Source organism: Halichoerus grypus, chromosome 9, assembly GCF_964656455.1.
Source record: "Halichoerus grypus chromosome 9, mHalGry1.hap1.1, whole genome shotgun sequence".
In the NCBI taxonomy this organism is placed as follows: domain Eukaryota; kingdom Metazoa; phylum Chordata; class Mammalia; order Carnivora; family Phocidae; genus Halichoerus; species Halichoerus grypus.
This window is the reverse complement of record NC_135720.1, coordinates 23216393-23240181: the sequence shown is the minus strand read 5'-3', so window position 1 is coordinate 23240181 and position 23789 is coordinate 23216393. Positions and strand designations below refer to the sequence as shown.

The following is a 23789-nucleotide window of genomic DNA, read 5'->3' as shown; positions in this document are numbered from 1 at the left end:
AGATAGAATATATGAATTTAAAGTCAGATAGATAAGAGTTTGACAAGCTCTTCCATTTGCCTACCAGTGTATTAACCCCCAGTGTCCACACCCATAGAATGGCAATCAGAATAATGCCTGCCTTTTGAGGTATTCCTGTAAAATACAGAATCTGGCACATAGTAAATTTTTAGTAAATTTTGTTACTTTACTACATGAAGAAAGATAACTTTTAAATATAATAATAGAAGCTACTCTTGTTGAACGCTTATTATTACTCCAGGAATCATGTGAGTACTTTACATGCATTACCCAATTTTACCCCTACAATATTGTGAACCCATTTCACAGACAAGACAATTAAAAAAGAGCATTCTCTGGTCCCAAGCATTGCAAAGATCCTATCATGCTGTAGTTCTTTTGAAATACACCTGGTTTAAAGAAGAGATTAACATAAAAGGACATTTATCTACATGAAAAATCATAATTGAGTGGAATTTGCCTCCATTATGGCAGATATTACCACACTAGACATATTTTTTCCTAATATTACCTTGAAATAAGATACTACTAGACAGAATTATATAAATCAGGAAACTTACTACCTTTTCAAAGGTCTGTTTCACTCTGTTTATTTTAACACATTTGGTTTTGCTTTTTGGTCTACTTCTGACTAATATGCATAATTAGTTTGATTTCCTTCTGTAGTTTGATTTCATAGATAAATTTAGGGTATACTTCTTTTAATTTCACTCTCTGGTATTAAAAACAGTCTTCAAATGCCCGGCAATAAATATAAAAAGCTCAAAAATAAATATGTGAAGCATGTATAAACATATAAAATCTAACCAATGCCAAACCTTGAGTTCTATTTTAATATGAATTCAATCTCATATGTGTGTGAGAGTATGTATGTGTGTATTAGGCATGAAGTTTTGTTTGACTTGAAAAGTATATGGAAAAAGTAAATATTAAATATTTGCCCTCATCATGCTGTATATAGAACATATGCTAATATATTAATTCTCAAGTGTCTCTTCCAAAGAAAATATTTGAAAAAATGGTGCAATTCACAGGACTTCTTGAAAATGAGAAATCATTATAGTTAGTGAGTGAATTAGGATTATAACCCAGGAGTGGAGGGCAGCAGCCAGATTCAAAACAAAAGTTGCACAATCTTCAACCTGCTTAATTTATGAACAGAGTTCAAAGTATTGACAGAGTGTCCAAACTTCAGGGCTCAACATTAAGAGAAAGTCTGACTTTCAGTATTAATAGCAACCAGAAAGAAAATTTTTAAATGTAGCCAATAAATAAAAACTTAATAAATAAAATAAAATGCAGACCAAAGTTTGATAATATTGATAATATTATATAATCAGGCATGTGGCTACTGTTAAAATTCTTTGTTTAAAAGAGGATAACTGAAGTTTGGTGCTATTTTTATTACATTAGTGTCATTACAGAAAAACATTTTTAACAAAATAAGTATAAATTAAAAAAATTTTCTAAAATATCTCCTGAAAATATGTTTTTCATTCCTGAAAAACAAATCAGATAACAGATTATATAAAAACATTATTCTCATAAACTTTAAATTCTCAGGACTTTATAATTAAGTTGAATGTATATCCCTTTAGCCTCATATATATGTATATATATATAGTTTCATACATATATAGCATATATCTCATAATATACGTGTGTGTGTGTGTATGAGAAATTAAAAGGATCTTGCAAGATATATTTGCATATACCTTGCAATATCCTTGTATTTACTTTCACCATCACCTTAATACTAGCAAAGAGAAAGATTCTGCATGGACCAAGGATTACCCTTGGTTCTTTAGATTTTAATGGATGAGCCTTAAAAGATTTAAAGACACTCAGAATCCATGTAAAATTTGTGTGTAATATTTTGCACCTTTGTGATGAGTAGATCAACAACTTTTGCAAAGGTTAAGGACAACTAATCCAGATAGAAGAGAGTTACAACTGAGTTGTGATGGAATAGTGGGAGCATGCACCATGGTGAAGCATCTGGTTTTAGATCTCACCTTTCCCACAAGGCTGTGTAAATCCTCTTTAACTTTCTTAATATTTCTGATCTCAATTTTCTAATCTATAAAATAAAGATAATGAGAGGATATATTTCAGAGATGAACTTAACATGAAGTGAATAAAGCCTAAGTTCAGTGCCCCGGCAATGTGTTTATGTGATGGGGTATAATTGTGTAAAATTTGCAAAATTGTGTATTTTTAATAGAGATATTCCTCAAATTGTGTAACTTCATGGCCTACCAAAAATTGATCTTTCTCTTTTTCATGTTAGCGTTTATACTGAGTATTAAATTAGATAAATAAAAAAGATAAAGCTTTAGGATTATGCCTAGAACAGGGAAAACACTTGATTAATGTTCACTACCATTATTATTATCAACCACCATAGGCAGTTTGCTTGTGTTTATTTTTCCCATTGCTACATACGATTGAATATTTCATATCTTAAAGAGTATGGCTTAGGGGTGTTTAAGAAAGAGCTTAGTATATTAATAGAATTTTCCATTTAGCAAATTTGGAAAGAGAAATAGTATGAAATATATTAATTCAAATGTTACACTTACTGATACAAATTTAAGAAGGGTAGCTTTTAGAATTTAATCAAGGCCATGTTTGCATTTTGGTGAAATATCTAAAATACTTATTCAGAAAAAACTGTGGTACTACACAGAGTAAACTTGCTTAAATGATGTCAGATGGCTGTTGCAAGAGAGGATGAGTAAATGATTGAATTCACCAGAATTATACTAATTATCGTATCTATAGAGAAACATCTAAATATCCAGGGATTTAGCAATGTATACAAAAATGGCCATGCCATTTTCTAAGTCATAGTTTGGGGACATATGATAACTAATGTAAAATCAATCATATTCATATGATATCTATTTTACTATTCATAATCAAATGTCATCATACCTTTTAATCACACACCTAAAAGTTACAGACATAAGCTGTCTCTATAAATTATGATTAATCACACAAAGAATCACAATAAATACATATGGACTTGTGATTAAGCTCTACCTTTTGAATTTTCTATTTTATTTAAACAAAGGAGATAAATACATGCTCTGGTTATGAATAAAATTCACCAGGAAAATATGACTTGTATTTCAAATAATAGGAGTTTGAATATTACCCTCATTGAATCATCAAATCAATATAGGAATTCATTTCATGCTTCAAGATGAAACAAATTTAAGATAAATACACTAGAGTTGGCTCTAACAACAGCTTAAATCCTGAAGCAATATTAATTTATACACATGTAGAATTGCATCTTGGATGACTTTTAACGTGAGATATATATTTTTCAATGTAATTTAAAGTCCTGCTCAGAGAAGAATGCTAGCTGTGTTTGTCTTGCCTTTTCTGAGTCAATCATGAAATCACCTCATGAATTAGCTGAGCGATAGTAAGAATGAGGAAATTGTTTCTGCTCTGCTCAATAGAGATAGAAAGGTAAGTTCTTTCCAGGTAGTGAGTTGAATGGCTCAAATCACAATGCCATTTCCTGCTTCATGCTGTGCCCATTTAGTAAAACTGAATTGGTCATCATGTTCTTAGCATTGCTTTTCAGAGATGTCATACGCACTGCAGAAGAGCTGGGAAGGTAGCTGGTTGATCTCTCTTGATAGGACTTCCTCCCACAGCAGAGCTGGCTATTGAAATGTCTCCTGAAGCTTCCACTGAGTAGATAAAGAGCAAACGGATTGACACAAGAATTGCAAAAGCTCAGAACACGGGCAACTAAGGTGACAATCATGTGGCCTAGAGATGGGTCAATCTCATTATAATTGAAAGACCTATACATGTAGAGAATGTGATTTGGAAACCAACAGAAGACAAAGCAGCCCACAAAGACCAGCACAATTTTAGCCAGGCGCTTCCGTGTCTCCATCTGCAAATACAAGGAAACAGTCCCATTGGTTAAAATGAAAATGGAACCATCTGCATGCAAAACATCATGGTGCAAAAAGAGTAAAAACTTACCATGGCATGCAAATGCATCCAAAAATACAAAAATTATTTTCCTCAACAAAGTGATAATTTCAACAGTTTAACAAAGCCTGTTTTGGTCATTCTACCCTTTCATCTAAAAATATCTGACAGCCTCTACAAGACTAGATGATAAATTATTAATAAATGGCTATGTCTTCATTTAAAACCGTGACCTATAAAAATTCTCTCTTATTTTTAACTACTTTCCTGTTGCTTACAGTCTTACTGTGTATACTTCAAATATAAATCATTTGTATTAAATCCATTGAATTAATGAACCACACAATATACTTAAGATTAGATTTTTTTAATCAGGGTAATTGAAATAGAGCATGACTTTTTATTTTTATTTTTATTTTTTTAAAGACTTTATTTATTTATTTGACAGAGAGAGAGCAGGAACACAAGCAGGGGGAGTGGGAGAGGGAGAAGCAGGCCTCCCACCGAACAGAGAGCCCGATGTGGGACTCGATCCCAGGACCCTGGGATCATGACCTGAGCCAAAGGCAGACGCTTAACAACTGAGCCACCCAGGTGCCCTAGAGCATGACTTTTTAAATCCTTATTCCACACACACACACAAAACACCTTGAGATTTAAACTTCTGACTCACATAAATCACAACCTTCTGATGTAACTATTATTCTTATAAGTATTACTATGTTAGATTACCTTTAAAAATAAAAAGATATTTTCTTTCTTTTCAAAAACTTTACATACTGTGTTCACTGTAAGAAAGTCTTCAGGAATGTGATAGATAAAATTCAAATATTGGAAATAAATCTTTTTAATCTAAAAATCATTTTCTAACATCTAGAGTTCAAGGTTTAGCTCTTATATGTCTTACTTGCTTAAATATTTAAATAAGGCAACATGAATGTGAAAACTTAATTTATCAAAGGATATTGATAGTAGGCAAAATGATATTTCTGAGCTAAAACTATTGATAGTAAATTAGAATATTCCAAAGAAAAGTGTAGTGAGTGGTGATGGGGGAAGCAAATAAAGGTGCAGTAAAGAGGAGGAAAGCAAAATGTGGTACCCCAGATGTATCCTGGTGGCATGAGTTAAGCAACCTGGCAATATTAAGGGGCTCAACGTGAAATTTATTATGAAGCAGTGTCCACCCTACAGGTGGAACATGGGTGCAAGGATTTTAGGGCCACCTATACTTGGAGACTCAAATGCACAGGCAGGCTGTTGGCATTGAGAGTACTTCTTACTGATATCAAGCCTAGTTACCCAGCCAGAGTTTATAAGTCCCAATAGAGAAATTCACAAAAACAAGGCAGAACTAAGGCCACTTTAAAAAATAAAAGTGGAGGTGGGAGGGTAAGAGGAACTCAATTTTAGAAACCAAAGCAAAAACTCAAATACCCAAATTGAGATACAAATTGGATCACAAGGCAAAGGAAAAAGTGCATTGAGCCCATGACCTGAATTTTTTTGTTTCAATGATGCTAGATATTTAGATAATAAATCTATTAACTTATCTACAATTACTTTAGTGACTGATTGATTTTTTAGCTCTTAAAGAAGATGTGGATCTCTGATGTTGATGGTCATTAATAAGTAGAGGTTACTTTCCATGCAAGAACTCTTTCGAGATTCTGTTGTTGTTGAAGTGTGCAACACCCCAGCCTGTGCCTCCTTCTACAACCCAGCAAATTTTAATGATTTGTCATTCAACTTGCCTTTAAATTGGTGAAGAGCCAACCAAACCTCCTTGTACCTACAGAACCCTTTGGAAGAAGTTCCTCCCGAAGAGTCCACAAAAGCACAACTTGAAACTGTCCCACTAGACAGTATTTCCATCTATTTGTGGATTAACACAATTTGTTTTACCTTAAGTTAGTATCTCTGTATATTCCTTAAGGAAGAAAGACTATGTAAGGTGCATTTGTAATTTTAAATTAGTATATGATTTTTATAGGAGAAGCTATAAAGTTGAGTTAAAGAAAGTATGACCTCTTAATCACTCTCACCCTTGTTCTCTGCCCTCTGTTCCCAGAGCCCCATTCTGGCATCCTACCCAAATGGCATCCCCAGTTCCCAGACCATGTCCTACAGTCCTTTCCTGATGAATCCTTGTCCAAGACTTTCTGTCATCCTTAATGGGCTAATGGGAGAAGAGACAATAATTAAATAAATTTATACTTGAAATGTGATAATTTTCTGGTTTATTATGTCATTTTTTGCATGAACATTTGAAGGTAAAGAAAAGCCTTCAAAGACATTGAATTTTAATAGCTCCGGCCCGGATGGCAGAGAAGCTGGACTTCAGTGGACCTCTACAGAGCTATAACATGGCCACATATTGGAGATGCCTCCCCTCCTCCTCCCGGCACAACATCCCTTCTAGTTCAGGCTAATGCAAATCCCGGTGCCCTGGGACTCTGTTTAATCTTTCACAGTATTGAGAACCCACGAAATAGAACAGAAAATAGCAGTTACTGCCTCTGACCCACACACCCCGAACACACACACACACACCCTACCAAGCTTACCTGTTTTTTAGTATGTTCATTGTATTCTCCAGGAAGATTATGTGCACTTTTAATTAAGGTCTTTGCAATATGATAATAATAAACGCTAATAATAGCAAGTGGTATGAGGAAATAGACCAAGAAGATGAGCACCGAATGAATCTTTGGGTGTAATTCGTCTGTCTGAGGGTAGGGTATGCATGCCGTGAAGGTGCCATTTTCCAAGCTATCAATGCTTGTCACTTCCGAAAACACGGCTTCCGGAACCGCCAGCAGCACGGAGATCACCCAGATCCCCACCGCCTTCACACCGGTCCACAGCACCGCCCCGGACGTTTGGATGTCCATGGGGTTGACAATGGCTCTGTACCTGGAAAGACAACACGCCTCACATTACTCTCTTAGAAGGAAGATGTAAAGGGAGGGAGAAAGAGAGGAAGGAAGGGAGGGAAGAAGGAGATCCTACTTGCTAATACTCCATTATTCCCTAGCTGTTTTGTAGTGTATGGAATATTTCATATCTCCGATGTCTGTCTGTCTGTCTACAAGTCATTCCACTGCTTACTAGCACAGCAGACAGGAAGAGAAAGGGAAAGATTTTAAACTGTCATTCCCCAAATTGCATTCATTTGCTTACCTCTTTCACAAGTCTTATTCTAAATCAGTAATACAAAAAGTATCATTTATTGAATATTTTTATTTAAATCATTACATTTTCAAAAAAGGCTCTCAATACTGAAATTGCTCTAATATACAATAACCCTAAAATATAAAATGTTTACAAAATGATGTTACTAAGTTCTGTCTTGATACCCTTCTTCAGCTTTTGAGCCTGAGTCTCCTACTTTTTTCCTGAGGACATTAGTAAATCTTACAGACTAATTGAGACTGGGATTTCTGAGGTAATTCAATCATAAGAACTGAAAGAACTAAAGATGAAATGACATTCTGTCTTTGCAGCTCAAATTTATTTCATGTTGAGACCTCATGAAATCCTCTCTTCCTATATAAAACCATCATAATGGTAAAAGGAACCACACTCCAGGACACAGGGCTTAAACAACCCAAACAGCTAACTCAATCACACACTTTAGGGTAATAATAATGCAAACAAACCAAAATTATATGTGAACATCAAATTTTTATATTTTTCTGAAAGTATTTCAGCTCACAGTATACCTAGAAGGTTAACACGAGACAGTAAAAACTGATTCTAGTCAAACAAATCTGAACCATTGTCTCATCTCTGATATCCTTTGGAAAATCACTTAAGGTCTTCTTTATCTGTAAGGTGGGGATAAAAACATTTCTCTCAAAGTTTTTTGATTATAAAAAAATGGAGAGAGCACCTATTACTGTGCCTGCCGATTAGCAGATATTAACCATACCATGACTCTGTACCTTCTCCATATTTACATTTGATTTAGTCTGGTGTTCTACAAAATTCAGAATATTTCAAGCACCATAACAAGCAGGTAAGACATTCTGAGGTTCTATAAAGCTGTTTCCCATTGCCCACAGGAGAGGAACAGCTCTCAGCCTGAGGGGAGCCTCTCTTTCTCCTTCCTGATTTGCATCAAGTGTCCTTCCCAGGACCTCAATAAGAAAAAGTCCATATTTTTATCTAGAGAGTCTTCCCATGTATAACAAGAAACATATAAATTTTAAAGTAGAACAACAGCAAAGGGCCTTGACACCAAATTAAATAAAGAAGCATGCGTAATGCATTTATTTTACCCAGACTTTGTACATGGCAGAACACAATATACATGTGTTCCTTCCCCATTCTGCTTAATTGCACGTTCTTAAGAAACTAAAAGAAGCATTACAATCGGTAACTAGAATGAACTGTTTTTTTCTGTTTCTTTTAAATTTCTTATTAGATTAATACATTCAAAGAAGTTTTGTTTTGTTTTGTTTTTGTTTTTGTTTTAATCAGAGAGCACTACGAGCCTATAAAGAACAACAAAAGCCCCTGATTTCATTTCAGGTCCTGCTCCTGGGTTGAACCAATTTCACGTCATTACCTCCATATGTCTAAGAAATGTCCTCCTGCTACTGTCTCTTGAAATAAATATTATCGACATTTGTTCTCGACATCCTGTTATTAAAGGTGAAGATTTTCTCTCTTATATCACCTCTATTCCTCCCATTACCAATTTCCTGATTTAGTATGCTATATTCAATGTTTATAAAATAGTCCCTGTACTGTTATTATGACTAAACAAGTATCTCTCACTGCAGGATTAAGTAATATGTTATGTTGTCTTTCTTAAACATGTCTCTGATATCTAGAGTTGCTACTTGATCATTGTTTTGTTTGCATAATTTTCCATGTTCCCGAATTTACTTTTTTAAAAAATGTTCTTCTACCACCTTGTTGAATAATTGGAATCCCAGTGCTTGAATCTCAATTCCTCTTTCTTAGTCTTTTACTTTATCAAGCTCATCTCCACCTTCTTTTTGGTTTTACTTTCTAAGATACTTTATTAGCTTTAGCTTCCATTCTTTCTTCTGATTTTTTAAATTTCTGCTATCATATTTTTAATTTCTAGAAGTTCTTTCTAGTTTTCAAGTCACTCTTTTACATAGCATCCTATTCTTATAAATATATGTTCTTATTACATATCTATGGAACTAATTCAGAAAATTTTGTTTACTTCTCTTTCTAGTATAGTTTCAATATGGCTAACAATAATAGTAGCACAGCTTCTCCCAAGTTTCACGCAAAAAATTTTTTTCTCATATTAAAATCCAAATATTGAATAACTCTTAGAAGAAAACCGTTCCCTTCACAAAGTCCAGTAACTGTATTTTAGTACCAATATACATTATTTTCACTGTGAATCCATTTTTTTCTTTTTACATGTTCAGATGTCCCTCTGTTTTTTTTTTAACATTAATTGCAAGCTGTTATTCTTGGAATTCATGGAAATATAATTAAAGCAGATATTGAACAAACAAAAAACAAACTAATACATTCAAAGAGTTTTATTTGTTTGGTTTCTTTATGCTAGAATTTCTCCTCAAAAGTTAGATATCTACTACCTGCCAACTCATATTTAAGATCAAAGTACAAAAAGCTAATGGTAAATTCTTTTGTACATGGAGGAGATGAGAAATGACCAGAGAAATTTTGGGGGTGATGATTACTAAAAATTGATCAAATAACTAGCTTTCCTTGTTAGATTTCAGAAAACTCAAAGAATATTCTGAACTTTCTTTTGTGGATTTAAAAAGAAGGAAAGCAGGGGCTCCTTGGTGGCTCAGTCAGTTAAGCATCTGCCTTTGGCTCAGATCATGATCTCAGGGTCCTGGGGTCAGGTCATGATCTCAGGGTCCTAGGAACAAGCCCAACATCAGGCTCCCTGCTCAGCGGGGAGTCTGCTTCTCCCTTTCCCTCTGCCTCTACCCCTGACTCATGCTCTCCTCTCTCTCTCTCTCAAATAAATAAATAAATTTTTCAGAAAAGGAGGGGAGGAAAACAAATGTCACTCCCCACCCCTTATTCCCACCCCATATCTAACCACATAAACATAAAGCATGTTAGGGAAACTGCGAAGAGGAATGAAGGTTATAACTCTTTCATTCTGACAAGATTGCCATAGTAGAGCTAGCAACAGATCTAGAATTCTTGTTTTAGGAGAAGCAAGAAACCTAGTAGGAATGTAAGACATGGGTACAGAAGGCCTTTCCAACAGGGACGATTCCTGGTTATGTCCTGTAAGGAAGGGAAATAGACTTTGGATCTTTCCCTAAATGACATATGTGTAATGGAAAGGGTAGTACTGACAATTCTATAAAGCCAGAAATCACAGTTTACAACAGTAGATTACTTAAGTGTCATTATTAGTACTTAAACATCACATAATTGCCAGAGAATAAGTTTTACATTGATGTTTCATGTGCATCTTTGAAAGGATAAAAAGTCAAACAATACAGTGCAAATTAGTATGGACATGTTTAATCATCTTTCCTTCAAATATTTATAAAAATGTAGGAATGAAACAGTCCCTCAGTATGTAAATTATCTCATTAAATTTAGTAGCATAACAGGTATGTGTGAAAAGTTATGTGTTTTTTTCATTCAGATAGTCTCAGAAAGGTATCCCTAATGGAAAACTAGAAAATAATCAATCAAAAGGGATTAAAGAAAACATAATTACCATTTATGTATTAAATATTAATAAATAGTATGCTTCTTCATTAATTTCTGTTTTGAATCTTGCCTTATCATATCTGTGTATAGTCTAAATTTAATGTAAAGGGATAATGGAATATAATCATATTACAAAATATATGATGAAAATTAGATCATTTTAGCTTATATAAAGTCATCTCAATATCTCAAAATCTCCAACTACACATTTCTATAAACCTACTAGCTACATTATCTATAGTTTCTTTCTTTTTCTCATCATAGTTTCATTTATCAGAGGACAACAAAGAGTTTAAATGTGAACAATCTGACAAAGGAGAGAAAGGTATTGTGGAAGCAAGAGAAAGAGAAAATTTCAAAAAGATGTATAGACCCTCCGTGTCAAATACTCTGTAAAAACAAAAACAGAAACCTCCTTTGCTTACTGTTGTATCTAAAGTGCATAACACAATGCCTGACCCATAGTCATTTCTCAATGAACATTTGTTGAACTAATAAGGAAATGTGGCCTGAGCAGCAAGGAGATCACTTATTAAAAGCAGTTTTGGTAGAGTGGGGTGGTCGTTGGATAGTAGGTTAAGGGGAGAATGGACGTTAGAGATGGAGACCCAGTCTAGTCCAGTGATGCCCAAGCTTTATCAATATTCAGAATCACCTGGAGCTGAAAACAGATAAAGTATGAGATTTTTCCCCAGACTTACTGGCACAGAGTCTCTAGGAGGTAAAAATATGAGGTTCTGCATTTTACTAAGATTTTCAAATGATTCTGAATATAAACCAGGTTTAGAAACCACCTTTCAAGAAGATTGACTGTGGCAGTGTGCATCTTTCCACAAGACCCCCGTGAACTTGTCTGGTGCAAAGGACACACATTCATCAGCGGAGAGTATCTGGAATCCAGCAAAAGTTCAGTGTTAAGAATTAGATGCCTGCCCTTTACAATATGTCACATCATGTTTTTGTTTTTTTTTTAAGATTTGTTATTTGAGAGAGAGAGAGTGCACACAAGCAGGGGGAAGGGCAGAGGGAAAGGGAGAGAGAGAATACTCAAGCAGACTCCCTGCTGAGCATGGAGCCTGATGCAGGGCTCCATCCCAGGACACTGAGATCATGACCTCAGCCAAAATCAAGAGTCAGCCACTTAACCAACTGAACCACCCAGGTGCCCCACATCATGTTTTATTATTTTAATTCAATTAGCCAACTTATAGTACATCATTAGTTTTTGATATAAGGTTCAATGATTCTTTAGTTGCATATAACAGCCACTGCTCACCGCATCATGTTCTAAACGTATTTATAGCTTGTAGCAGTAAAACTTTTTGTGAATAAAATTAATAAATTTATTATTTAAAAATATCTATTCAAGACCATAGAACAGAATGTCTAAAACAATAATCTTTTTAAAATAATGTAATAAGTGGGATGTTACTTTGGAAAGAATGAGAAATACAGGATTCAATTACAGAGGGCTCAGCAATTCCATTTGTTTTTTACACTCCCCCCACCAAATTACTTTGTTCTTAACCCATTAAAGTGTATGATTTAAATGACATATGAAAGTGTCATGAGGAGGAGAATGACAATGACAAATCGTGTTGGTGAAGGCAACAGGTTGGAACTAGCCAGTCTATGATTAAAGGAACTGGAGAAGGCCTATAGAAGGTAAAGAGCTCATTGTCATTAATTTTACAATAGGCTCATTTTGTTCTCCACTTTAATGTCTATTATCTAATAATTACCTGCATATGTGAATAAATATTGGTTTGAATTAATGGGTTATTTGTCATCCTGACACACAGCATAGTATAAGTAGTTACACAGCTACATACTGTTTAAAAATGCTTTCACATTAATTATGTCATTTGATAAAATAATCCTGTGCAGTAAAATTAATTAAAGTACCCATTTTACAGAAAATCTCATTGACATTAAAGGATTAAATGATGTTGAAATGACTGCCAGTATGCAGATGATTGGGGATTCACACAAGACTATCTTGTGACTTCAGTCTATATTTTTTCAGTTTATGGCACGTCGCGGAAGATGCAACTGAAAAATTAAATGCTTTATCTGTTCTACTCATTTTTAAACATTCGATCTCCTTGTCCTTTAAAAGTCAGTGGTATTTTTAAATGGAAAGACTTGACTTATGTCTGTAATCACATTTTCTCAATTTAATGATCATTTTTATGGGAGTAACTGAGCCTCAATACTACTAGCAAGTAATATTTCATATTTTTTAAAGATTTTATTTATTTATTTATTTATTTATTTATTTATTTATTTATTTATTTGACAGAGAGAGAGAGCACAAGCAGGTGGAGCAGCAGACGGAGAGGGTGAGGGAGAAGCAGACTCCCTACCGAGCAGGGAGCCCAACAATGTGGGGCTCGATCCCAGGACCCTGGGATCATGACCTGAGCCAAAGGCAGACGCTTAACCATCTGAGCCACCCAGGTGCCCCTATTTCATATTTTTTAAGTCATCTCTAAAAACTGCATTTTCATCAAATCAATGTAAATACCTGCAGTCACCTCCAGGTCATGCTCTCATAATCTAAAACTGGCTTCTCATGAGATGTTTAATGCTTGGTTGTCTCTTAAGATGTGATTCTCTCGATCTCGGACTTGTAGACGCCGAGCTGCTCTGCAAGTCGCCGTGCCGCGTGCAAGCCGGAGCCGCACCTCCCGCATGGCCCCTCCGGCCCGCCGGGCACCTCAGATGAGAGCGGCCCCTAGACCAGCGCCGGCGGCTCAGCCTCTGGCAGCGGCTCCACCAGCTGCTGTCGGCTCACCTGCTGCCTCGCCCCCGCAGCCAGGTCTCAGTGGCCCAGATGGCAACCCCCGCAGCTGGCGTGGCTGTGGGCTCTGCTGTCGCGCACACGATAGGTCGTGCCATCACTGGGGGCTTCGGTGGAGGAGGCAATGCTGAGCCTTCAAGGCCTGACGTCACTCACCAGGAGCCTCAGGGAACCCGGCCAGTACACCAGCAGCAGCAGCAGTTGGCCCATGCCACTACGAGATGAAACAGTGTCTGGAGTGTGCCCAGAACCAGGGGGACCTGAAGCTTTGTGAAGGTTTCAGCGAGGTGCTGAAACAGTGCAGATTTGCAAATGGATTAGCCTAATCAAGAAGTTCAAATTGAAGATATGGAAAATCATCTCTCATAACCAAGTTAATTTAGCATAAAAATATAATTAAAGGTGAATATATAAGGTGTAAAACCACCAGTTAAGCTTCTCCTTCATCATTAAATACAGCTTTCTTCAGAATTGGAATGAAAAATGTTGTTCTTACTGTATAGAAGTTCATTGAGATGGTTTGAATTTGGGGTTGGGCAGATGTTTGTGTGCCTCCTTAAATCGCCTTTTGTGATGTTCTCATTTGTGAATTAACTAGAATAAAGTGATTTTCTCCCAAAAAAAAAAAATGTGATTCTCTCCTAAAAATTAATTTAAATTAAATCACAATTATTAAAATTTTCATTTTCAAAATATTCCCCCCAAACTTCCACAAACAATGAAAGTAAAGAAGGCCTACACTGAAAGTTGAAAGAAGATTCTTTTTTTAAAAAAAGATTTTATTTATTCATGAGAGAGAGAGAGAGAGAGGCAGAGGCAGAGGGAGAAGCAGGCTCCCCACGGAGCAGGGAGCCTGATGTGGGACTCGATCCCAGGACCCTGGGATCATGACCTGAGTCGAAGGCAGACGCTTAACCATCTGAGCCACCCAGGTGCCCTGAAAGAATATTCTTAATGAAAATCTGCAGAAGACAAAAATCAAAACCTAATGGCAAATAGAAGAATCAAAGGAAGGGCTAGGGATAAATAAATGGTTAGCATTTATTCTTGTTCCCCTTGAAATTCCATGAGTAACTGGAAATAGAAAATACTGCCCAGAACCTCAATAAATCAGTGGTGTTCACAAAGATAGGCTATTAACCTAATAACAATGAGTATTTTGTATCAATAATTAAAACAATAAGTTAAGAGACAGCTCATTAAGTTTGAACCTAGCAATATTAAGCTGGTTCATCACTTGGAGCCTGGACTGAAACTGAAAATAACATTGATCATACAAAAACAAATAAGAATACAGGAACAAAAACAATTTAAAAAAAGGAAATGTAATGAAGACATGTATCTTTTTGTATAGAAAATAAACAAATGAACTTTCCAGTTACCAGTTGTCAGTATATTTGGAATGTGGGTGGACTTAAAATAATCTACTGGCTACATAAATATTATCTAAAACCTATATATTGATTCAAAAGTAAACATAATAATGGAAAGTAAATACACAAATATAGCATATAACTATCTCGTACTGAATATTCAATCAACTGCTTCCAGAAGAGAATCATATACACCTCATATCAACATCAACTTTTCCAGAAATACAATAAATAAACAAGTCAGGACTAACTAAAAAACTTTAAGTATGAACTTATTAAATGGAATATTATACAACCACAATAAAGGATGAGATCATGTCATTTGTGACAACATGGATGGACATAGAGGGTATTATGCTAAGAGAAATAAGTCAGATTGAGAAAAACAAATACCATATGATTTCTTTCATGTGTGGATCCTGAAAAACAAAACAAATGAATAAAAAAATCAAAAAGCAGAATCAGATCCACAAATACAGAGAATGAGCTAATAGTTGCCAGAGGGAAGGGAGGTGAGGGGATGAGCAAAATGGGTGAAGGAGGGTGGGAGATATGGGTTTCCAGTTATGCAATGAATGTCACGAGAATCAAAGGAACAGAGAATACTCCCCACTTGCCCTTTTACCAGAGTGAGGACTTTTTTATTGTCCACTTGTTCCAAAAAAATTTAAGGGAGCTTAAAAATAAAGATACAAACAACATACAACGACAAGAGGGAGAGGGTGAGGGAATATAATCAATGTTATTGTAATAACGTTGGATCGTGACAGATGGTAGCTACACTTGTGGTGAGCAATAGAATAATATATAGAGAAGAAAAAGAATGTAGCAGGAGGGGAAGAATGAAGCGGGGGAAATCGGAGGGGGAGAAGAACCATAAGAGACAATGGACTCTGAAAAACAAACTGAGGGTTCTAGAGGGGAGGGGGGTGGGAGGATGGGTTAGCCTGGTGATGGGTATTGGGGAGGGCACGTTCTGCATGGAGCACTGGGTGTTATGCACAAACAATGAATCATGGAACACTATATCTAAAACTAATGATGTAATGTATGGGGATTAACATAACAATAAAAAAAATTTTTAAAAAAAGAATAATATATAGAGAAGTTGACTCACTACGTTACACACCTGAAACTAATATAACATTGTATATCAACTATACCCAAGTTTTAAATTTTTCTTTTTTAAAAAAGAACTTGTTGAGAATGAGAAAATAAAAATGCAATAAAAAATTTTAAAAGACCTTGGAGACTGGTCAACCCTCCTGAGGAATCAGCAACTGGAAGAACAAAAGTAAATTGTTATTTTCATTCCTGAAACACACACAGGAACTGTACTGCTGGGACAACTAACAATAAGGAAGGTGTTGCTGAACTTCACTGTCTCACCTCCTGGCTCAACCAGAGCAGATGGACCCTATTTAAATGTAGCACCACAGGCAAAAGACTGACAAATACATCTTAGAGTGTCTTTGTTTCCACTAAGAAGTGGGCCAAAGAGAATCAGCATAAATTATTAACTGAAAGACTTGTCTGAGATGTTGCAACATGGAGTAGAGTGATAGGTAGAGCCCCAGAGACAGAACTCACCATCCAGCTGCCTTACCAATACTAGTGTCCCTTCTCCTCTTTCGGTCTTTCTCCATTCAATACCCAGGTAGGGAAATAATAGGATCCTGGCTATAGTCCCTCACCTCTACAGTTGAAGACATCATTCTTAATTTGCAAATGAAGAAAATAACCACCTTAAGAGCATGTGTTTTGCATTATTTTATCATCTTCTCCAACTAGAACATCTGACCCTAACAAAGGCAGGACTAGCACCCACATTCCTGGCGCATTCCTTCTTATTTATAGTGTGTCCCAAAAGTTTCAGATCAAGGTGAGTGAATAATCTTCAAAAACTATAAAGTTTGCTCAAAAGCTAGAAGCATTTGAGACCAATGAATACAAGATATCTGACTTATTGGAGTTAAATATAGCAACTTTTGTTTAACAAAAAAAAATACAAATTAAAATTAAAAACTAATAAATTAAGTGCAGGTTATAATTTATCCTGTTTTATGACTATATAAAAGTAACACCAAGCACTTCTTACGAAAAAAAATGCCCTTTTTGCATCGGCAGATAGAATGCTTGCAGACAAACATGTGACTCACATTTTGTGATAGTATAAGTCAACTTATAGTCTTCAACTTTTATTTTTCCTCTACCTGGGTTTCCTCCCTTTTTTATTTCGTTGTATGTTGTTTGTATCTTTATTTTTAAGCTCCCTTAAATTCTTTTGGAACAAGTTGACAATAAAAAAGTCCTCACTCTGGTAAAAGGGCAAGTGGGGAGTATTCTCTTAGGAGGTATTGCCAGTCTGAACTCTCCGGAAGAGTTGAGAAATACACTCAAAGTGCTAATGTCAGCACAGAGAAGCAAGGGCTTCTCACATACTACCCAGGGCTCCAGACCAAAGAAGAAATCATCTGCAGTCCGGGCCAGCTGGTTAATCAGTATCTGAGCTTCAGTCAGGAGTTTTGGTGAAAACCCAGCAAACAAGATTATGGCAAGCCCTTCCCCCCCCCACCGCCCCATTACTGGACTGAGACTGATAAAAACGCTTCTGACAGCCTAGGAAGTATAGATCCAGGGCCTACATTTGATCTATTTCACTATTTTAACAAATAATTATACTGAAGAGAGTATCTGTTTGCATTGGTATAATATCCAAATAATGTTAATGATTCAATGCTAATAGAACTAGCTCAGTTATGGAATTAAATCTGATTATCTTAACTAGCAAACAAAAGCTTGAAACCATTCATATTTTAGCACTTTAGTCAGATTTGGTGCAAAATTATTTTTATATTCAATCCAACATTGGCTATTTAATATCAGAAAAACAACTTGGTCTGATACATTAAATTAATATTAATTTCACTTTTATTTTTATGGATTTTTAATATTTAATTTATAAATGCATTTTAGTTAACACATAAAAAAGAATAAGATATCTAGTTTTACATTTGTAAATATATAAAATTATAAAGTTTACAGTTCAGCACTAGGAATCTGAGAAATTTTTCCTATAAAAGAAAAAGAACTCATTCTTAAAAGTTAGTTGCATTCTAATTAGGGGCTTTTAGAGGCCAAAATGTCTTCAAGAATCAAAGAAATTGTATTCTAAACTTGGAAATGAAGCTACTGTAATAGATAGTGAAGGAGAGATCTATAATGCCAGCCATAAACAAAGTATGTTTATGGGACCCCACCTACTCAGTATCACAGCATATAGTGAGTGTGTGAGTGTGTGAGTGTGTGTGTGTGTGTGTAGAACTGTTATGTGTTTTAACCACAGAGAATATGCAAGTGCCTGTAATTCGCTATTTAATGTGAGCAAGCAAACAAGTACATTTTCAAAATACAAAAAATTCATCAAGATAAAAGTAGAAAACAAACTGAGGTCACCATTCCCACCATCTCAGACCATGCTGTGAACACCGCCCCCCCCACTCTGGCTGTGATATGTCTCTGAGGCACATCTATGGTGGACACAAATGACCTTTCCTAAAGATTCATCGGTTGAAACTTCTTGAAAAAGTTTGGAAAGCCAAGGATTAATAATCCCGAGTACCAAAAGTGTCACCCACACAACCCTTTGGCCCTATCAACAAGGTGATTTAGGCCCTTGAGGTAGATTCATAAGTATTATATTTCTTATTTCAGTCTCTGCTCTCTATAACATTGAAGCCCACATCACATTTGGATATGCTTTCTGAAATAGAATTATCTTCCTGTTCCTTTTTCTGCATCACTGTGATCTCTACTTCTAAATTCTCTATCTTTATTTTCTTAAGCAAAGACATTTAAGCCATCTCATGAAAATAGGAGATTTGGTTTAACAATTTAAAAACTCTAACAACAGGGTTTTGGGGGGTTGTGTGTGTGTGTGTGTGTTTTGTTTTGTTTTAGTTTTCCTGTTGCTACAACTACTCCTTAATCTTGACTTTGAGATGTTTCTTTTATTTTACAATCACATTTTTATGATGTTCTTTGCTTTTGTTGAATCTAATGAATCAGCTTTTGCAATCATTTTTCCTTTTTTACTCTTGGGTGCTTTGTTTCAAACTGAACTTTTCAGTCTACCATTAGTAGGAAAGATCATTAATAATTTCTTATGATTAGAAAAGCAATAATGTGGCTTAATGTGAAGAGTATGGTCTTTGAACTGAGCTCAAAGGCTAGCTCCATCATTGTAAGATCATGAAAATGCTGCTTAATTTCAAGAGTTAGTTTTCTCCACTTCAAAATGGTAATAATATTAATACCTACTTCATAGAGTTGTGAGGGTAATAAACTCACACACAAATAAGCACAGTGCTAAGGGAGATTAGTTTTCTACTTGTTATCAAATTGACAGGAAATCAAAATATTTGCTTAAATAAAATGTGAGGAGATCAAGTACTTATCAACAGTTGATTACCATGTTCTGGAAGAAAAGTAGACGTGTAGACAATATAGAGCAAAACATTTCCAAAGCATTTTAATTGAATATTGGGATGTATTGGGTCATTTCATCACCAGGGATTCCAGTTCCCTAATTTATGTTTCCAAAACATGCACTAATAGGCAAATCTGGACTAAGTAGAAGAGGCAACCCAGCTTTTTTTATCCTTAGTAATTTATCTGTGCTGCATTTACAGAGTACTTGACACACACAACAAACCAAAAAAGTCAGTAAGTACATGAGGAAGAGCATGTTCTCTCAGCTTGGTCAGAGCCAATTTACCTGTGGGTCTCCATGATAATAGGTTGAGAAAAATGGCATGAAATAAACTCAAGCCTTGGATCTTGCTACTCTTGGAATTAAAGCACAACAATAGTAATTTTAACTAGTGTAGTGATAGCTATTCATTAAGTTTTATTCTAATCATTAAGTAGAATTCTTTTAACTTTCTAATTAAAATAGGTCCTATAAGGAAGGGCAGCTAAACTAAAAAGTCACATTTTAATTATAGGAGTCAAAGAAAACTTCATAAAAGGTAATAGAAATGGTGTCATATTAGCAAGATGAGGTACATAATTTACCCGAAGTCACCTATTTTTATAGGAACGTGGTTTTAGAAAGAATATGACACAAACCAAAATGTCAATAATATTTGGTTTAAAAGGACAGAAGCTCTCAACTCCCCAGTGATTACTGTCTTTCCTTCAACGAAGAACAGCTCTTCAATGCCAGAGTGAGGGAAGGGTATTATTGCAAATACCAGGAAATTTAGATGGACTCATTTTCCATTAATAACAACATGTAAATTGAAGAAGAGAGTGACCACCACCTTAATCATCCAAGTCCAATTGTTTGTCTAAATAGCTTATGTCCATACCCCATCCCCAAGGGAATTAGACCAGGGTTCCATGCACAGTTGCCTAATTGGACATTTTGTCCCCATCCCCATTCAGACATCCCTCCTGCTTAAAGGCCTGAAAGCATGATCATAAACAGACTGAGGTAGGGGCACTGGACCAGGAGTCAGCAGGCCTGAATTCTTCTCTCTGCTCTGCCAAGGGAACTTAACATTCCCTGGGCCTCAGTATCTTCACCTGGAGAATGACATAGTTGAACTTAGCTGATCTGAAAGGTAGAACAGTGGACACTTCCCCGTGTTTAAAATATGTGAAAAGCAGATTTGATATCAAAAAAATCGGAGGGGGAGATGAACCATGAGAGACTATGGACTCTGAGAAACAAACTGAGGGTTCTAGAGGGGAGGGGGGTGGGGGGATGGGTTAGCCTGGTGATAGGTATTAAAGAGGGCACGTACTGAATGGAGCACTGGGTGTTATATGCAAACAATGAATCAAGGAACACTACATCAAAAACTAATTTTGTAATGTATGGTGATTAACATAACATAATAATAAAAAAAAACAACTAATGATGTAATGTATGGTGATTAACATAACATAATAAAAAAAAAAAGAAGAAGCCTCCATAAAACTCCAAAAGGATGAGGTTTGGAGAGCTTCCAAGCTGGTGAACACATGGAGGTGTTGGGTGAGTGGTGTACCTAGAGAGAGCATGTGCATGGAGGCACTGTGCCCCTTCCCATACCTTGCCCTATGTATTCATCATCTGGCTGTTCATTGGTATCCTTTATAATATCCTTTAAAATAAACTGGTAAGCATAAGTAAATGTTTCTCTAAAAAAAAAAAAGATACTGTTTTAAAGAAAACTAAATATAATCAATATGAATTTGTCTTGATTTACGAAATAAAATGTATTTTAAATGTCAAAAAAATGTATTTTTACAGCACCATTTTAAGACACTAAAATTGGGTACCTACCTGTTGGGGGCGTCACTTGACTTGAGGTATTAAAACAAGAATGTATAGTCATCTGTCTGAAGAGCATTTACTATTGTAGTTGTTTGACTCCAAATAGATAACAGAATTTAGTTAATAAGTGTAAACAATGTTTCCCCATATTTGAAAAAACCTCAAAATCAAATATTTCCCTAATATTAAGTCAGACTTTCTTACCTATCAGGTTACTAAAGTACTGAATAAGGAAAGTGTACTTTAAAATTTGGGCACACAAGAAAAGTTTCTACATGATAGTTGCACCGCTGCCCAATTTTTCTATAACTTTTCTATGAAATAGATAATAAAGATTTCCAATGTGCAGGGGAGGAGGAAGACTGGGATATGCAATTTTAAAACTGCTTTCAAACTAAGGCAATATTAATTATTTTAAAAGTAATAATTTTCTTATATATATTTTCAAGCTTCACATCTCAGTCGTTTTAACTCCTTTTACTCTAATTCCCAGATACATTCTCTCTCCCTCTCTCCTTGCCCATCCCCAGCCTTTCCAAACTACCCCCGCCCCTTTCCACCTCTTTTCCAGACCACACCACCACTACCTGCGCCCCTACCTGTCGGCGCTGAGGGCTGTGAGAGTGAACACGGAAACCCCCACGGAGGTGAGCTGGATGACCGGGATCAGTTTGCAGCCCACCTTCCCGAACATCCACTCGTCAAAGAAGTAGCGCGAGGCATCCACCGGGACGCAGGTGAGCAGCAGGAGCAAGTCCCCAGCGGCTAGGTTAGAGATGAAGATGTTGGGGACGCTCCTCATGGCGCTGTTGGTGATGAAGATCTTCACCAGCATGATGTTGCCCAGCAAGCCCACCGTGATGATGAGCAGGTAGAGGGACGGGATCACGCAGCGGATCGCGAACTTGGCGCTGGTCCCATCCGAGGCGGGCAGGAAGTCCCTCTCCGACACCCCGGGAACGAAGCCGCTTGGATTCTCGTCAGCGGTCTGGGAGAGGTTGCAAAGAGACCTGGGGGGCATGTTCTCCTTTCCAAAAGAGTCCACTGGAGTTTTCATGCGCCCAGGTGCCCTGAAAAGTGCAACACACACTGGGGCTTAATCCATTTCCCTGTCACAGGCACAAGTTCACTGCCTGGGGCGAGCTAGTCACACTGCCGCGTCCCAAAGAGGACCGGGCCTTGGGGAGAAGTCTGTCCACGCTCCTATGCTTCACTTCTGGAAGGGGCACATTGGCGCCTGCTGGCTCCAAATTAAAAAAAAAAAAAAAAAAAAAAGGCAAAGCAGTTGCGTTTTTGTTCTAATCCTCAGTGGTTTATTTTCCTTTATAGCTAGCGGAGAACAGTCCTTTTGTGAACAAAGATTTATCCCTCCGGAATTAATAAAAGTACCTGCCCCACAGTTCGCGGGGAGGGGAGGAAGTCATCCTGCCGCTGACCAGCGAACCGCAGCTGAAACCTTGGGCGGGCACTTTGCTCTTTCCACAGCTTTGCTCTTGTTTCTGCAGTTCCTGCTGGCATGTGCGGAATTGGAGGCGATCTGAGTCCTCTCTCTCACTCTGCGCCCCTACACAGTTCCATCCTCACCCGCCTCCGAGCGGGAGGAGCTCCAGACAGTTTTGGAACCTCCGAATTCAGGGGCTGAGCTGGCAAGGCCCTGACACTGGAAAACAATTTAGGAAAGAGAAAGTGACAAAGGATGGAGCAAATGAATGGAATTCCCTCCCCATTCTTCTTCCTTGACCCAATTTTTTTCACCCCAAATAGGGAAACTCTTTCCAAAAGCTGGCGTATTAGCTTTAAACATATTTTATTGAACTAGGGTATGCACGCGGTAGGCAATTCTTTAATGCACAGCTTAATCTAACCACCATTCAGAGCCTACAATCTAACCACTATCCCTTGAAGTGACCACTATTTATTCTGCCTTTTATCATCTGAGATTAGTTTGCTGCTTTTGAGCGTCTTATAATTGGAACCATAAAGTATTTAATCTTGTGTCCAGTTTCTTTCACGCAACATTATGTCTGTGAAACCCACTGTGATTTTGTGTGTACCATTTTTCATTGCCACAGAGTATTCTAGTATAAACATACCACTGTATTTATCAGTTCTAATGTTGACATTTGGATTCTTTATAGTTTTAGCTAATTTGGACAATGCTTCCATAAATATTCTTTGCCTGTCTTCTGGTGCACATTTGAATCCCAGGTGTAGATTTTTTAGATCACAATGATTGAATATGTTCAACTTTAGTAGAAATGGAGAATTTTCCAAAGTGAATTCCAACTTTTTTTCTTTTGGAAACTTGCTGGACAATATCTACTAAGGCTGAACATATGATTGCCTATGACTGAGCAATGCTACCCCTAAATATACACTCAATACATATAGAATGCACGATTTTTTTAGTTTCAGCTGTACAAGAGAGTGATTCAGCAATTCCATACATAACTCAGTGCTCATCATAAGTGTACTCACCTGATAACACGACTTTCCAAATTAACACCATCTGATTTTAATGTAAACTTCTCAGAAGTGGCACAGTTCTGAAGTTAGCCAAATAACACTCTTCATTAGAAATGACATTAGGCTGGTTCTT

The 23789-nt window shown here is 36.5% G+C and overlaps 1 protein-coding gene and 1 pseudogene across 1 annotated transcript; one reads left to right on the top strand and one right to left on the bottom strand.

The window, feature by feature from the left end:
* Window positions 1–1585: 1585 nt before the first annotated feature.
* NMBR (neuromedin B receptor) lies at window positions 1586–22711 on the bottom strand. Its single transcript, XM_078054386.1, has 4 exons — window positions 22580–22711; window positions 21790–22260; window positions 6552–6900; window positions 1586–3943 (listed from the first exon to the last, which is right to left on the bottom strand). The coding sequence occupies exons 1-4, from the start codon at window positions 22612–22614 to the stop codon at window positions 3542–3544; spliced, it is 1257 nt and encodes a 418-aa protein (XP_077910512.1). The 5' UTR covers window positions 22615–22711; the 3' UTR covers window positions 1586–3541.
* Window positions 13306–14121, top strand: LOC118528508 (coiled-coil-helix-coiled-coil-helix domain-containing protein 2 pseudogene; annotated as a pseudogene).
* Window positions 22712–23789: the final 1078 nt, after the last annotated feature.